This window comes from Lithobates pipiens, unplaced genomic scaffold (assembly GCF_037356315.1).
Source record: "Lithobates pipiens isolate NorthernLeopardFrog02 unplaced genomic scaffold, aLitPip1_a1.2 Scaffold_1, whole genome shotgun sequence".
NCBI lineage: Eukaryota > Metazoa > Chordata > Amphibia > Anura > Ranidae > Lithobates > Lithobates pipiens.
The window spans coordinates 104,849,582-104,868,120 of NW_027507685.1; the positions used below are offsets into that span (position 1 = coordinate 104,849,582).

An 18,539-nucleotide genomic window follows, 5' to 3' on the forward strand; every position below is an offset into this window, starting at 1 on the left:
ATTATCTTAGTTTCCATTGACTTCTATGGGGAAACTCGCTTTGATATGCGAGTACTTTGGATTACAAGTGTTCTCCTGGAACGGATTATGCTCGTAATCCAAGGTTGCACTGTATAAGAAGGGGAAAATACGAAGACAAGTGTAAGGCAGCTGGTCAAAAAAGTCTCAAGGGTCCATATTCTAAAATATTCTTCATACTGTACATTTAAAGCTGAGCGCTAAAAATATGAATTATTTTAGAAGTACAAAGGGAGATGGAGAAAAAGGGGATTATAACGGTGCCAATTACAAAACAATACACAATGTACAAATTTTATTTTATCAAAATTATTTTTTTTCTTTATTAATACAAAATTTCTTTAAAAACCATACAAAACAATACACAATATAGGACCAAATGTAAAATGTAATGTATAAGCAAAATAGGTGATCTGTGGCCTATAGTATGGTGGCCAAGATGGTGATGACAGATCAAGTTTTCCCAACTAGCTTTGCCAAAGCATTGGCTTCATCAGGGGAATAGGGCATAGCAAAGCATATATATTGCACTGAAAAAAAAGGATAAAAAGAAAAGTAAGATAATCAAATATAAGGAACATTCAATTTACATAGAATGTAGCAACAGGAAGTAAATTGCTGAGAGGCTGAGCAACTCGGTAACAAATGTCCAAATATCTCTGCAAACCAACCACCACCCCCAATTTCTGAGATCGGGAAGCAATACTTTGTATATATATAATATAGAGAAGCTGTTTTACTTGCCAAAGCGTTCCCACTGGCATTTTCATTCAGGCTTTTGGTAATTCAAAACCCACTTAAGCAGGTCAAATGCACCTGTCAATGAATTCCGGATGATCTTCAAAGCATCTCAAATTGATGCCATCGGCACAAGCCCAAAGCCCGTCTTTTTAGCCCCCCAATAAGATTTGTACTGATCCATTTGGGTGCCCAATAATTTGGGGTTTTGATGTCCCATAGAACGTGTGATAAAATGTAGAGAGGCGACTTTGGTGTCGGATCCTAGATCTTAGTGCATGTAGAAAGATTTACTGTATATGTAGAGCAGGGGTCTCCAAACTTTCTAAACAAAGGTCCAGTTTACTGTCCTTCAGACTTCAGGGTGGCACAACTGTCGCCAGTGGGAGTAGAAAAGGACCTGGTGTCAGTGACAGTTGACACTGACACTATTGCTCCCATTGTTTTTTTGTGGCAATGGTGTCTCATCTTTTGTGTCAGTTTTAGGAATTATCCCCCATTGTTGGCATCAGTGGATGGAATAGTGCCCCAAGGGGCAAAAAGCCACATCCGGCCCCCGGGCTGTGGTTTGGAGACCACTGATGTAGAGGAAGATTGGCTGCTTGTCGGGCTAGACGTTGAATCGCTCAGTTTGTCCATCTTGTAACAGAGATGATGGGTCTAGACTAACTTTTAGGAACCAGATATGCAGGCTACATAGAATGATTTTTTTCTTTTCCTAACAATAAAAAAATGTTACTATATGTGGTTGCTGAAATGCTTGCCTTTATTGAGGGTGAGAGCAGGTATCTGGTCTTTAAGACAGTGGTTTTCCAGTGTCCGAAACCATGAAATCAGACCAAGACAGAAGTACAGTTAAATCACACTTGTTTAATAAAAGCAAAAAGAACAAACCTAGTCAAAGTTCAGTAACCGGAATGGATAGTCAGCCAAGCCAGAAGTCAGGGATCAATGTAGTGGAACAGCAAGCCGGATCAGGAGCCAGAAGGGATGTCAGCAAAGCAAGTCTTTAAACAGGAACGCAGGAGAATGTCTCTGTGATGTTGACCAAGGCGAAGGCCGAGATACACTGGGCTGAACGGCTTAAGTAGGCAGGACTGATGAGCAGGATATCATCAACAGCTGAGTAATTGTCGAGAGATAGGAGTTGGCAATTAGCCGACAGCTTAGCGACCAGCTCTGAGAAGGAAGGGCTGAGCCCAGCCCTGACACTTCTGAATTGATAATGTGATATTAGCCTGGAGGGCGGGGAAAGTTCCTCCACACCAAACGATTTATATTTATGGAGTTGGCTTTATACACTTGGGCTGAAACAGAAAAGGTCCTTCATATAACCTTTGGCACAAAGTTGGAAGAGCACAATTGTCTAAAATTTCTTTTGTATGCTGTAGAATCAAAACCCTTCACTGGAAAAACACCTTAACGCAATAATTTGGTGAGGTTCACATATTTTTGCCAAGCAGTGCTTATGTCTGCGTTTTTACCCATAATGTATGTAACGGACCTACATACACATGACCTTTTCAGTTTTAGAGCTATTTAATATGTGTTGACTCCTCATCTCCTCGTAGGGCTGTGATCCATTTTTAGACAACTTTTTAAACAAGCCATTTTTCTTTCAGATTTATTTTCACAGGTCGCAAAAACCGATGGAACATGTGACCAGAAGCAGCTAGGTCTTCTTCTGCATGAAGCCATCCAGATACCGAGACAACTTGGAGAAGTTGCAGCCTTTGGGGGAAGTAATGTTGAGCCCAGCGTTAGGAGCTGTTTCCGATTTGTAAGTAAGCACACTGAATAATTTCTATCTCCCCATATATACTATATGGCCCATTTGTTATACATCCCATTTACAAAACCATGAGAATTAATATGGAGTTGACCCCCCCCCCCCCCCTTTGCACCAATAACAGCCTCCATTTTTCTGGAAAGGATTTCTGCAAGATTTTGGGGGGGATTTGTGTCCATTCAGTCAAAAGAGTATTTGTAAGGGCAGGCACTAATTTTGGGTGAGAAGACCTGGCTCACATTCAGCCTTCTACTTCACCCCAAAGGTGTTCAGTAGAGTTGAGGTTGGGTACTAATGTTGGATGAGAACACTTAGACCCAAAATTGGCATTCCCATTCATTCCAAAGGTGTTTAGTAGAGATGAGGTTGGGTACTAAAGTTGTATGAGAAGACTTAGGCCCAAAATTGGCATTTCCATTCATCCCAAAGGTGTTCAGTAGCATTGAGATCAGGGCTCTGTGTAGGCCACTTGAGTTCCTCCACACCAAGCTGGTCAAACCTTGTCTGTATGGAGATGGCTTTGTACACATAGGCACAGTCATAGAGGAACAAACCTCAAACTGTTACCACATAGTTGAAATTGAAGTTATTTATAATGTCTTTGTTCTGTAAAAAACGAAAAGTAGCTAGAAGTATGGGGACAAACCTTTTAAATTATTGAATTCAGGTATTTCAGTGAAGGTTACTGTTATGCTACAACATATAAAGACTTTCCAACCTTGTGAAAACAGTTTGGTGAAGATACTTTTCTTCCAGCATGACTGTTGTGTACAAAGCCAGCTCCATAAAAGCATGGTCTGGTCAGTTTGGTGTGTAGGAACTTGAATGTCCTGACCTCAACCCTGCTAAGCACCTTTGTGATGAATTGGAAGGCCAACTGTGAGGCCGCGTACACACGGGCGGACTGTCCGCCCAACTAGGTTCGTCAAACAGTTTGACAAACAGTCCGTTCAAAATTTGCATGAGCGGACTTGACCACACACGACGAACGAACAGTCCGCTGAAAACTTGCGCGATGACGTGAACGGCACGTACGACGGGACGAGAAATTCGGCGTCCGATACACTGCAATGCAACCTTCGCCGTGTAAATTCTTTCTGAGCATGCGCGAGACTTAGTTTGCCGAACAAGCCTACACACGAGCAGACTGTTCGCTCAAACCAAGTTTCAGCGGACAGTCTTACGGAAATTCCGAAAAACTTTGTTCGTCAGACTGTCCGCTGAAACTGTCTGCTGAAGCACAACACTGTTCAGCGGACAAAGTTGAACGAACAGTCCGCCCGTGTGTACGCGGCCTGAGACAGCTCTTCTCATCCAAAATCAGTACTTAGCCTCACTCTTTTGGCTGAATTAGCATACATTTCTAATAGCCCCCTCCAAAATCTTTTTGAATGTCTACACAGACGTGTAAAGACTGTTAGAGCTGCAAAGGAAGAAGCAATTCCATATTAATAATAGTGTTTTTTGAATAACATAGCCAGTAGGCTCATATAGGGGTGATGGCCAGGTGTCCACAAATGTATGACTTTAATACATAGAACTGTCTGTCTAATTCTAAACATTTCTATTTTAAATACACAGACCTGATTTACATGATGTATATAAAGTAACCTTCACTTATGAATAGTCATCTATAGTATGTGCCATGCTCTTGTAGTCTTACATAGGTCTAAGGTTAAAGAGCCTCTGTAATCTCTGGTATGTGTGAGTGATTGTGTGGTCCCATCTGTATTTTGCAACCTTTGAGTTGCAGAGAATTTACCTTTGTTGTATTTCAGGAAATATGCAAAATTAAACGCCTTTCAAAAAATAAAATAAAAAAGACGAGGTCACCAACTTAAAAAATGCAGATAAAAGCGCAGAAAAATAAAGTTGCAAGAGCCAGTTCTTTAGCACAGTGCCCTTGCGCAATGAAGCCCTCTCCACTTCTGTGAGTATCTTCTCTTTGTTCTGGCACAGCTCCTTTTCCCCTCCCCTTTCTAGATAAATCTTTTCCATAATGACTTTGCAACCAACAAAAAAAATAGTAAAATTGGACTTCAGATGAACCTATTCCACATGTATCATTGTAAATGAGATACACGTGGAATGTGTTTAGTCCAACTGTATTGTATTTTTTGGTTCCAAAATCTTCTTAACTAGCTGCTGTGGGAGGAGTGAAGGGGAGCAGTCATTCACAACCAGAGTTCTTCCAGAGGTTGCTAGAGGTTCCTTGACCTGTGGCTAATTGCCTTCCCATTTAATTTCTTCATAATTCCAGGGGGCCAACACCACTTGGCATGGCAGATGCATGACACCAATGACCCTTTTTATCTATCTAGAATGGTGTCAATCTGACCTTCACTATAAATGGGACATTCTTCCCACTGGTGACCAATATAAAGGACGTTTTCCCCCCTGGCCCCAATAAATGGGGAACTAAAAATTATTTTAAGGTTTTTTTCAAGTAAAATGTTTATGAAAGGCTGCTATGGAGTGTCACTTGATTGACAGCTGTGAGTCTGCTGGGGTTGCTGACATCAAATCCAAGATGGCAACCCCCAGCAGTGGTCTCAAGACTTTTGAATGTCTCCACAAGGGTGACTTTTAATGCCACACACATATGCACAGACATTCCGGCAGACTGGGTCCGACAGGAATCAGTCCGTCAGACAATCCGATCATGTGTGGGCTAATCCGAATGTTTTTCATTTAAAAAATCAGACGGACCTAGAAAAAGAACATGTTTCAAATCTGTCCAACAGATTCAATTCTTATAGGGAAAACCATTCATCTATATGCTGGTCCAACGGACCAAATACAACACAAGGGAAGCTATTGGCTACTGGCTATTGAACTTCCTCTTTTAGTTCCGTCTTAGGTCATCATGTTCAAAACTGACAGACTTTCGAACGGACTTAGTCCATTCATGTGTGGCCAAGTCCATTAATTCGGAAAGTCCGTCGGAACTCTGCCGAAAATCCGTCGGGAAGACCGTCGGACCTAGTCTGCCGGAAAGTCCGGTCGTGTGTACGCGGCATAACAGGTACATGACATGCCTAAAATATGTCAATGTACATATATGATCTTATGGGTATATATTTTCTTAAATGAGTGGTGTGGCGATAGTCTCTTTAAGGGTATAGAATGTTGAGATACCTTCAAGGTCACCAAAAAAATTATTAGGAATGCAGCTGATTATTTCTTTCTTTCTTTTTTTTTTTTTTATATTTTAGAAACCTAGTTATAATCTGCAGAAACTACAAATTTCTTTAGACATTTTAACAACAGGGAAGGGAAGAAACAAACAACATGTAACAAGCTGTGAAGAGACCGTCTATTACATTGTAACAACTGTCACACCAATTTTACAAGTTGTTAGACTTGGTGAGACAATTCTCTCCCGTCTTCATGATACACAGCTGCTTATAAATTAACAGTAGAAAAATGTATTCATCTCACAATTGCACAGTAACCTTGAAAGCTGCCACCTTGTGTGAAATGTAACCTCCAGTTTATTATTCTGGTTTATTTTACTGCCAGAGAGATTTTTTCCGAGATGATTTCATGCTGTTAGATCTGTGTTGTCATGGAGACTCCATAAAGCTGCTACATTGTGTCTAATTCTCTTCCTCTTATTAGCACAGACTAGCCCTCCCCAAAAGCTTTAAAGTGTATGCATAAAGTGTATATATTATTTAGTTTGTGTTAGATTGAAAAAGGGTTGGAACCCCTTAAAACTTTTAGGGCTCAATGATTCTTCAGGTAGTGAGGAGCATCACATTCTCTAATGTGTATTTAAAAGGTACAGTGGAGTCAGATGTCTCCTAGGACTTCCATGACTGCCAAATGTGTCATAGGACTTCCATGACTTCCAAAAGTGCTCTATGATTGCTATGACTTGCAAATGTCTCCTAGGAATGTCTATGACTTCCAAATGTGTCCTAAGACTTTCATGACTTCCAAATGTTTTCTAAGAATTCTATAACTTTTAAATGTGTCCTAGGACTTCTGTGACTTCCAAATGTGTCCTAGAACTTCAATGAGTTTCAACTGTGTCCTATGACTTCTCTGAATTACAAATGTGTCCTATGACTTCCATGACTTCAAAATGTGTCCTAGGTCTTCCAGGACTTTGAAATGTGTCCTAGGACTTCCATGCTTTCCAAATCTGTCCTAGGACTTCTATGACTTCCAAATGTGTCCTAGGGCTTTCATATGTGTCCTAGGACTTCTATGATTTCCAAATTCGTCTTAGGACTTCTATGACTTCCAAATGTGTCCCAGGACTTCCATGCCTTCCAAATGTACCTTAGGACTTCCATAACTTCCAAATGTGTCCTAGGACTTCCATGACTTCCAAATGTGTCCTAGGATGTCCATGACTTCCAAATGTGTCCTGGGATGTCCACGACTTCCAAATGTGTCCTAATAGTTCCATACCTCTCATAATATTGGCCATCCCAGCACATCTATGACTTCCAAATGTGTCCTAGGACCTCCAAGATTTCCAAATGTGTCCTAGGACTTCTATGACTTCCACCGAATTCCATAGTCCTAGGCTTTTCATAAGGGGTCATTGAGAAAACAATGACTATCGAATAAGGAACAGAAGCACCACTCTACTTGTGAGAGTCTAGAGTAAGATTTTATTTAAAAAAGCCAAGGAAAGTCCAATGCATTTCAGGGGGTTGTCAGAGACTCCCCTTCTTTAGGCTATAAACATATGAAATAATGACTATTATCTGTATCTAGCCTAATTAGTATTTTTAATTTTAAGAAGAAATGTTCTGCCTGCTACTGATATGGATTGTCCAACTATCTATTCCCTGGAATTACTCAGGGCTGGTCATCTTCATCCTTCATTACCTATTGAACCATTCACTTGAAACAAGTATGCGGGATGAAAATTCTGAATTAACCCTCTGGGCACTGCTATACATCCTTATACATCTAAAATACCTCCATCTCTGGCTAGTTCATACTCTACTGTGCTAAATGCCAGGTACTTTCTTACAACATACTTTAATGGACATGTAGTGCCATTATGAGGGAAGGCAGACACAGTCAGAGGAGAGCTACAGACTCAGGTCTCACTAATGCATTATGCCAGTGGTCTCTAAACTGCAGCCCGGGGGCCGGAAGTGGCCCCTTGCTTACCTTTTTCCAGCCCTTGGGGCACTGTTCCTCCCACTGACATCAACAACGAGGCACTATTCCTCCTACTGACATGGCAGGTCACTTTTCTTCCCACTGACACAGATGATGGGACACTATTCCTCCCACTTACACCAATGATGAGGCACTATTCCTCCCACTGGTGCCAATGATGGGGCACTATTCCTCCCACTGACACCAAATATCCAAAGTTTTCCCCTCAAAAAGAGCAGGACTTTATAGGCATAGACTGTAAGCCCTTGTACACACGGTCGGAGATTCCGACAACCAAATCCGTTGGATTTTGTCCGACGGATCTTGTCCGAAACTGTTGCATACACACGGTTGGACAAAGTTGTCGGAAAATCCGATCTTTCAGAACGTGATGACGTAATTTCGTTACGATGGGACTACGTTCAGGCTAGTAGCCAATAGCTTTGATGTAGGAATTTGATCTGAGCATGTGTGGCACTTTGTCTGATCGGAATTCTCTACACATAATCGGAGTATGTCTGATCGGAGCAGTTTGTCTGAAAATATTTCCAGCAAGTTGGAAAATTTGGTCCGACGGATATTCCGACGGAAACAGTCCGATGCATACCACACACAGTCGGAATATCCAACAAACCGCTCCGATCGGACACATTCCGACGGAATCTCCGACTGTGTGTACAAGGGCTAAGACTTGCAAAGGATTTGTAAAAAGTATAAAGTATCTTTATTTAAACAGAGTATCAAAAAAAGAAAAAAACATTGATAATAAGTATTCAAAAAACATAGAATGTTAATTCCTTCATAATCATAATCATATTATTTGAAACAGTATGTGTATATTATTATTTTTCTGAAGGCATAGTGTTCTCGAACTAAATCATTATGAACACATGCGTTCAAAAAGTACAATTGAAAAGGTGAACGCTGTGCATTCGATGTAGCCTACACGATACGGAGTCTTACTATACTCCTTCTTCAGGGATCATTCGTTATGCACGTTTGTTTTAGAAAAAAAGCAATCTAGAAAATAAAAGAGACACATGTGTATACAGTACTGATGCATAAGGAGAGAAAAGGGGGAAAGGGGGGGAAGAGAAGGGGGGGAGAGGAGTGCGAGGGAGGGGCAAGCACGCATTATAGTAATACTTACATATACATCTAGGGCATCAAATTCAATCCATATATGGGGTCAGCTGATAACAGCAGTTGCAAAAATCGTAGTTGCCACTCACAATGTAGAGACAAAAAATATATATATATTGTCTCCTGTAATGGAAGGATAGGCCCGAGAGGTCCCCCCCAGGATGTGAACCGGGACCGCGTTGGCTAATAGCTAAAAATTGGGAGAAAGAAGGTATATGCATGAATGGAATATTCCACTACATGGACTATATAAATAAAGTTACAATTTCAACATATGATTTCCTGTAATTGTCCCTAATGAAGAGGACAGGAAAAAGGAAAATAAATATATGTACCTTTCAAATATTATCGTATATCCAGAAAAGTGGGATCATCATAGTGGGGGGCGTATATACTAAGAGGAGATATCAAAATGATTCCTCCAGATGCTAGATAGGCAGATCGGCGTGTCCACAAATTCAGAGGATGAATAAACTACCAAAGCCGCCGAACAGCAAGCTTACCACAAAGTATTTTCCATCTACAAGAGACAGATCAGAGATCTCTAATGGGGCATATAAGCCAAATCAACCATAAAAGCAGTATCAACATTGGCCCCCAATTGTTCCCAAAAAGAAAGTGAGTAAATACATTTCTTTACCTTAAACCACATCACCGATACACTGCCCCATCACTGACCATCACACTATAGAAGACTGAAATGCCTCCTCCTTTATATACTTCAAACCCACCCAGTTACCTCCCCCTATCAGGTGCAAGTGATATTGATCACCTGCACCTGCCTATTCGGCCACACAACTAGGCGGTCCCCCGAGTGCGCGGCGCACGGCGCCACCCCCTGCCCATATCCAAAATAGCGCGGTGGGAGGAGTGACGTCATGCGTCACGCTCCCACCGACATGCGTGCGCAGTCCACCCCCAAAAGCCGATGCCATCAGCGGGGAGGCGGAACGTTAGACGGACCACATCCCCCATGCTGCACAGCGTCGGCACACAAGGCTGACAGCTGCGCTCTCATGTCTGATGCGCCGACATAGTGTCGGCGCATCAGGCTGAGACATCGTGCATGCAGAGTAGAAAAAAGGGCCTGACAGAAGGACGGGGCAATTTGACACCCAGTCAACCACAGTCCAGATGGTGGGCAAAACTGCAAAGAAAGGGCCAAACGGGCAGAGACACAGATGGGCCGGCATACATTGCCATGTCCATATCTCTCTATCCAGAGTGGCCTACGCGTGTCGGGATGACATCCAGGATAGACCCACTGGTACCAAATAATTCCATCCACTAGGGACAAAAAAAAAAGGGATAATAATCCTAAACATCTCAAATACATAGATATATGCATGCATGTCCATCACTCAAACTCCAAAAAGCAATAATTATAATAATACAAATACATAAATAAAAAAAATAATATAAATACAAAATTATACAGATATGCCTTTTTATAAAGTAGAAAGTATGTCTGATGTTCGCATATCTACTTCTCCATACCCCCTGACACAAAACCTTCCAGAGAGGGTCTGTAATTCACTGCCTCATTCAAACCTGGAAACACTGTAGCTTGCAATTGAAAAATCCATTTCAATTCCCTTTGCAATAGAACCTTATTCCAGTCTCTCCCTCTCACATTTGGGTGTACTCTATCAAGAACCATAAATCTAACCTTGGGGAAAAACGCTATTATGCAGAGATATGACGTGTCTTCCCAAAGGGAGGTCTGGGATGGCTTTTTTCATGCTCCAGATATGTTTGGATATTCAAGATCATAGTTCTAGCTTGGTTTTCCCTACATAGGAGGAGTTGCAATCGCATAATAGTAGGTATACCACCCCCTTCGTATTACAGTTGGCAAAATGTGTTGCTTTCAAAAGTTTTCCATTTGGCAATACACATGTGGGTCTCACCTGTATGTACTGACAGAAGGTGCACCCCCCACATGTGTATGTACCCTTTGTTGTACACGGATCGCCACGATTGTCCCCCTTAAACTCACTCTGTACAATATGATCCCTTATTGCGGTCGCGTGTCTAAAAGTAATAGGAGATTTTGTTGGTACAAATCTGCCCAGATTGGGGCCCATGGACAGAAGGTGCCAATATTTTTGTACTATGTTACGAATCTTATTATGCTGATTAGAATGTGATATTATAATTCTAGTAGTATTATCATTTCCTCCATGGCTGTCAATTTTTTGTTTGTGGGAGTACAAAAAGTTTGTATCGTGTTTTTTCCAAAGATTTTTTTATACGCTTTTTTAAGTGAGGTTTTGGAATATCCTCTCTCCAGCAAATGACTTTGCAATTCATTGGCCTCAGCTTGGAAACTTTTTTTCATCAGCGCAGTTTCCTAGTTCTTAAATACTGACTGAAGGGTATCAACGTTATATGGGAACGGGGATGGAAACTCGATGCATGAAGAATCAAGTTTCCAGCTGTTGATTTTCTGAAGAGGAGAGTCTGGATGGCACCGCCCTCACCACGGAGGACCCTGACATCCAGAAATGTCACCTCATCAGGATGATAAAACATCGTAAACATAAGGTTGAAATGATTTTTATTCATCCTTGCTAGAAAGTCTGACAACATCTCTGTTGGCCCATCCCAGATCAAAAACACGTCATTGATATATCTGGCCTACATCCAAATGTGGTCAGTATATATCATCATCTGTTCGTCCGCCATCAAAAAACGCTCCCACTCCCCCAGGTGCAGGTTTGCATATGATGGGGCACAACAAGTCCCCATCGCAACACCCTGCACCTGGAGGTAGTGGGAGCCATCAAAGGAAAAAACATTATGGTTCAAAATGAAATCGAAAGATTGTACAAAGAAATCACTGTATGGCTATTCATCCTCAATCTGTTGAGACAGGATATGTTGGATGGCAGCTAAACCCAAGGAATGCTGAATGGAACTATATAATGCCTCAACATCTATCGTTACCAACATAGAATGCTCTGGAATAACTAGGATTTTAAGGAAATGAATTTTATCCTTCACATAAGATGGTAGGCTAATTACGAAGGGTCTTGTTCATCAATCAACCAACTCAATTTTTTGGAAATAGATCGATTGCCTGAAATGATCGGACGCCCAGGGGGGTCCTTTCCATCCTTATGGATCTTCGGAAGCGAATAAAATGTGGGAATTTTTGGATGTTTAGTATGTATATTTCCATGTCGTCGCATTAATGATGCTCTTTTGGCCTGCTGAGTCCACCAGCTCGTAGAATTTGGCATTGAATTTTTCAATCATTTGAATAGGAATTGGACGATACCAATTCCTATTTTTCAGAATTTTCCTACACATAGCAATATATTGGTCATTATTCATAATGACAATGTTTCCATCTTTGTCTGATGGTTTGATTACTATTGCATTATTTTTTGATAAATTATTGAGAGCTTGTTTTTACCCTGGAGTCATATTGTCTTCCAATGTGTCCTTACACGCTAGCTTATTCAAATCTCTAGATACAAGTTTCAAGAAGGTTGCCGCATTGGGATTGGAACTTGGTGCTGGATATTGATCTGACTTTTTCTTAAGTATTGATTTGGGTCTTGCTACTCTTTCATTTGATTTTGCACCAACATTGGCTAGAAGTTTTTCAATGTCCAAGCAATCAATAAGATCAGCTTGGTCATTTTCATCAAGGAGGGAGACAAGTTGATCGCCTTGTCTTCCTCCTTGCTCAATTGTGTATTGGGATCAAAAGTTTTACTGTACATATTTTTTAGAAGAAGTTTTCTCACAAAGAGATTGCGATCTCTCACCACATCAAATTTGTTAAGATTTTCATTTGGACAGAAGCCCAATCCCTTCATGAGAACGTCCATTTCCAATTTTGTTAAAATGTGTGAAGATAAATTCACTATGTTCATCTGTGTATTGGAAGAAAGTGACCCAATATTACCTAAGTCGTTGTTGGTACGTGAACTGTTTTGTTCCCTTTGATCGTATTTGGGATTGGGCGATTTGGAAAAGGAGAAAAAATAGGTGAAATACTAGTGGAAATAGTGTCCCTTCGATCCAAAATATGTCTCGAATTTGTACGATCATGTACATCTTCATAGGAAGAGATAGAGGATAGTTCCGCCTCCACACCCATATATGAGTTACCTGTCACCAAAAGATGGGAAACACCTGAGGTCTGTGAATTCTGTGTGGGATGTATGTTTTGTCCCCGCAGTGATTTTTTTTGCTGATTGTTCCTGCGGTTCTTCATAATGTCTCTGTCTCTTATTCCGTCCGGTTCCTCTTTGTCTGAAAGAAGAGTGTTGCTGAGAGAGTGAAGTGTTAGGAGGAGAATTTGTCATACTGTTACCATAACCTCTAAAAAAGTTTGGATTGATCTTGTTCTGAGGTTGATATACATGCCATTTATATGCTTTTCCCTCTCTAAAGGCATTTCTATCTCTTGAAAAAAAATTTCTCCTTTTTAATAAAAATTCCTTTATTACATTTTTCCAAACGCTCTATCATGTTCTTTTCCCATTCATTATATGATGCTTGACCCTGTAGGGGTTGTAAAAGGCCAGAAATTTGGTCCAAATCCCTATCCAGGTCAAGCATTTGTTTCTTATATGCTTCTATCAGAAGTTGCATCATTTCTTTAGAGCATTTATTTAGTATTTTTTCCCATTGAGCCTTGAAGTCAGTGTCTTTGACCTCAAAGGTGGGAAAAATTTTAACACGAAGCCCAAATGGATGTATGTCTTCTCTAATATAATTTTCAAAGGAATCTATATGCCAATGTAAAGATGATTTTTTTTCCAGTAATTTACTTAAACGGAAGAACAAAGTAGCAAGGTCAGATTCAAGATGTTCAGTCTGACCAAAACTGGTCAGATATCCAGCCATGCATGTATCCCAGTCCTTGCCTCTAAAGTTTGCCATTCTTCCTAGGAGAAAACAGGTATGGAGAGGGAAGAAAAAAAAAAGAAGAGAAGGGAGAAGGGAAACCCTTAAACCTCCCCTACACCGGAGAGGTACACATGTAACTCAAAAAATTCCTCAATTAAATTTCCTTCTTCCAAACAAAAAAATATTGTTTATTAAATGCAAATATCTGTCATATTATAAATGATGGGGCGCTATTCCTCCCACTGATACCAAAGATGGGGCACTCTTCCTCCCATGAAAACCAATGATGAGGCACTATTCCTACCACCGATACCAATGATGGGGCACTATTCCTACCATTGATACCGATGATAAAGCACTAGTCCTCCCATTGACACCAATAATTGGGCATTTTCTTCTCTCACTGGCCACAGTCTGATGGACAGTAAGCGGGACCCTCATTTAGAAAGTATGCAGGGTGGCCAGACTTCAAGTTCTTAAGTAAGGAAGAATCTTTTTCTGGTAATGAGGACAGTCTTTTGGACTCTTATTAGTACTAGTGATGTTATGCCTGTTTATGAATGGGTTAATTTAGGCTCAGTGGTTTCGGGTCTCTGGTTAACGTAACTTACTGGCATGAATCAATGCCCAATAAGACATAATAAGATGGTTTAGCTGTGCCATCTTACTTGGGTTGTTTATGGAGCGGAAGCTTATCTTGGCTGTTGGGAATGGGATGGGTGGGTAGAAGAGATAAATTGTAAGCGGATTATGAATTACTGAAAGAAGAAGCAGGGCAGAAACTGACCATGGACATTTGACCAAGGGGGTATAAAGAGGGAAAGTATAAATTGATCATAGCACTGGTGAATGGAGGCGAGAGAGGAAGGAGAATTAACCATGGAACATTATAAGGTAATGTAGAAATACTTCTGGGCTTGTGTAGAAAGAAGTGAGTGGGGTAAAGCATGAGTTGATCAAGGGATGGGGGGGAAGAGAGGAGAGGAGAAAAAGTGGGATTTAATTGTGCAGGATAGAGAGGGCAGAGAGCGAGCTGATTGTGGACTAGTGGGAGAAAAGATGAAGAGGACAGGCCGCTACTGATTTGGGATAAGAGGAGCATAGATGTGTGGGAGCTGAAAATGGCTTGCGGAGGCAGACGAGAAGATACAATGTTGTACTTGCAGCGGAGTTTGTCTCCAATATGGTGGCCAGTGGGGACCACAGAAAGGACGGCATTGACGTGAATGTGGAGAGCGATGTGAACCGGTGCAGACTTGATAAGGCTATGGTAGAGGCCATCAAGAAATGGTAGTGTGGGCTTTGTGAGGGCAGAACCACACAACATTGTGTGGACAACCTGTGAGAGAATCTACTACAAAACAGTCCAGAGAGCTGAAAAGCATTGATGTGTGGCAAGATTTACAATATAATAGGGCAAAGAGTGTAATGGTGTAGACCAGCAGTCTCCAAACTGAGGCCCTGGGGCTGGATGCGGCCCTTTATCCTGCCCTTGAGGCAATATTCCTACTGCTGACGCCAACAATGGGGTATAATTCCTTCCACTGACACCAACAATGGGGCACAATTCCTTCCACTGACACCAACAATGGGGCACTATTCCTTCCACTGACACCAACAATGGGGCATACTTCCTTCCACTGACACCAACAATGGGACATAATTCCCTCCACCGACACCAACAATGGGACATAATTCCTTCCGCTGACAACAAAAAGGGGACACTATTCCTCCCAACGGCACCAACTATTTCTCCCCCTAATTCCAAAGATCTGACATTGTTTACTCCTACTGGGCAAATTCCGACCCTCCTAAAGTCTGAAGGACAATAAACTGGCCCTTTCTTTACAAAGTTTGGCGACCACTGGTGTAGACATTGGCAAAGAACGTTTCTACACAATTATGATGGAAATCGAAGTACCAGCTTCTTTGCCTTGGCAATGGAGGGATCTTTCTTGCTTTCATGCTAATGGAGGGATTGGTCCTGTTACCATGGCAATAGAGGGATTGGTCACCATCCCTTTGATCTGGTGAAAGAGGAATCTGCTTTGTTGCCATGGTGACAAGGGAAGCTGTGCTGCTTCCATGGTAAAAGAGGGATTGACCATTTGACCAAAGTTGAACCTATTGTGATGGCCATACTTGTACCACCATTTGCGTTTTATTTTCTTGATCGGTTGATGCCATGTTGTTCTTTATTTCTTGACATGATATTTTTTATTCTACATACACTGTATACAACGCAGAAATAATGAATATATTTTGTTTCTCTTTTTCCATTCGTTAGACCACCGGTGCCACCGTATTGGAGTTATCTCATTTCCTGGAGTGGGGATGTCTGGAGCCACAGTCATTGGTTTGGCTTCCAGTTTTACATCGGGTAACATTGGCTGAGACAGTTAAACACCAGACAAAGTGTTCAGTCTGCAAACAGTGTCCTATAAAGGGGTTTAGGTAAGTATGTGTTTGCTCGAATGTAAAAGTAGAAAAACTGCTAAAAAACTGCTAAATTGAATTGCTATTTTTTTGTTAATGTGTTACAAGGTTGAGAAAAATTGTAGGTACAAATGTAATTTGGGTAAATGGTTGAGTAAAATGGCAGAGTCCCAGTACATAAAGGGAAGTTGGTTATTGCAAATATAACATGGGATAAGAGAAGGTTTGTACTACATGGCCAAACGTCTATAGCAGGTGGAGGCAACCTGGGCCATTTCCCATGAGGCATCGCAAGGCTGACAGTTACAATGATTTCCAGAGGCATGATGGGATTTGTAGTTCTGCAACAGCTGGAGGGCCCCCAGGTTGCTTACGCCTGGTATATAGGCTCCCCTTCCAAATGATGGAGTTGAGGTGTCTCCAGTGAAGGGTACTGTTATTGCTACATCATTCAAAGACATTTTGGACCATTGTTGAACTCTAGTACAAAATAAAGTCAATATAGACATTTATACCAGCTACATGCAGGGTTTAAATTGACTATATGTGTTACATATGGAGATGATGGCTTTGAACAAAGGAGAAAAGCTGCTTCCATAAGGTTTTGGCTATATATCTTAATCGTACCATACCAAGAGACAGGCTGGATATTCATAGACCTTTGGTGTATACAGTACAAAAGTGAGTACACCCCTTACATTTTTGTAAATATTTTATTATATTTTTTCATGTGACAACACACTATTTTCAAGCACTGCCTTAACCAAGAGGGAGTTCATCAGAGCTTTACAGGTTGCCACTGGAGTCCTCTTCCACTCCTCCATGAGTACATCACTGGAGTTGGTGCGCTCCTCCACCTTCCATTTGAGAATGCACCACAGATGCTCAATAGGGTTTAGGTCTGGAGACATGCTTGGCCAGTCCATCACATTTACCCTCAGCTTCTTTAGCAAGGCAGTGGTCGTCTTGGAGGTGTGTTTGGGGTCGTTATCATGTAGAAATCCTGCCCTGCGGCCCAGTCTCTGAAGGGAAGGGATCATGCTCTGCTTGAGTATGTCACAGTACATGTTGGCATTCATGGTTCCCTCAATGAACTGTAGCTCCCCAGTGCCGGCAGCACTCATGCAGCCCCAGACTATGACACTCCCACCACCATGCTTGACTGTAGGCAAGACACACTTGTCTTTGTACTCCTCACCTGGTTGCTGCCACAAATGCTTGACACCATCTGAACCAAATACGTTTATCTTGGTCTCAACAGACCACAGGACATGGTTTCAGTGATCCATGTCCTTAGTCTGCTTGTCCTTAGCAAACTGTTTGCAGGCTTTCTTGTGCATTTATCTTTAGAAGAGGCTTCCTTCTGGGACGACAGCCATGCAGACCAATTTGATACAGTGTGCGGCATATAGTCTGAGCACTGACAGGCTGACCCCCCACCCCTTCAACCTCTGCAGCAATGCTGACAGCACTCATACGTCTATTTACCAAAGACAACCTCTGGATATGAGCCTGATCAAGTGCACTCAACCTCTTTGGTGGACCATGGCGAGGCCTGTTCTGAGTGGAACCTGTCCTGTTATACCGCTGTATGGTCTTGGCCACCTTGCTGCAGCTCAGTTTCAGGGTCTTGGCAATCTTCTTATAGCCTAGGCCATATTTATGTAGAGCAATAATTCTTTTTTTTCAGATCCTTAGAGAGTCTTTGCCATGAGGTGCCATATTGAATTTCCAGTGACCAGTATGAGAGAGTGAGAGCGATAATACCAAATTTAGCACACCTGCTCCCCATTCACACATGAGACCTTGTAACACTAATGAGTCTCATGACACCAGGGAGGGAAAATGGCTAATTGGGCCCAATTTGTACATTTTCACTTAGGAGTGTACTCACTTTTGTTGCCAGTGGTTTAGACATTAATGGCTGTGTGTTGCGTTATTTTGAGGGGACAGCAAATTTACACTGTTATACAAGCTGTACATCCACTACTTTACATTGAAGCAAAGTGCCATTTCTTCAGTGCTGTCACATGAAAAGATAGAATAAAATATTTACAAAAATGTGAGGGGTGTACTCACTTTCGTGAGATACTGTAGGCTGCTACCAGATGTTTAGACACTGGAAAAACGTTTGCTGGCCACAGATGCACTGCTAAAACACCACTACTAAGTCCTCATTTTTTTGCTAGCGTCCTTGGGTGATGGACCTTTTCTCCCCTATGGAGAAACTTTCTATGCTTAGAAATAAAAAAAAATCAACGATTAATGTTCTTGTAGAATTTTAATCATTCACAGAGTTTCAAATGTTTGACAAGAAATAAAGTAAGAAGCACAGAGTAATTAAAAGGAAGAACAAGAACAGACAAATCAAGGTTTACACGAGGAGGGTCTCCAAACTTTCTAAACAACGGGCCAG

General features: G+C 41.5%; 1 protein-coding gene across 4 annotated transcripts in view; it reads left to right on the forward strand.

The window, feature by feature from the left end:
• The window catches only part of DRP2 (dystrophin related protein 2), a 132,353-nt gene that overhangs the window by 68,021 nt on the left and 45,793 nt on the right, over nt 1–18,539 (forward strand). For all 4 annotated transcript variants that reach the window (XM_077468224.1, XM_077468440.1, XM_077468363.1 and 1 more), the window contains 2 exons: nt 2,379–2,536; nt 15,975–16,141. In XM_077468224.1, coding sequence (XP_077324350.1) covers nt 2,379–2,536; nt 15,975–16,141 — 325 coding nt within the window. The remainder of the gene's footprint in view (nt 1–2,378; nt 2,537–15,974; nt 16,142–18,539) is intronic.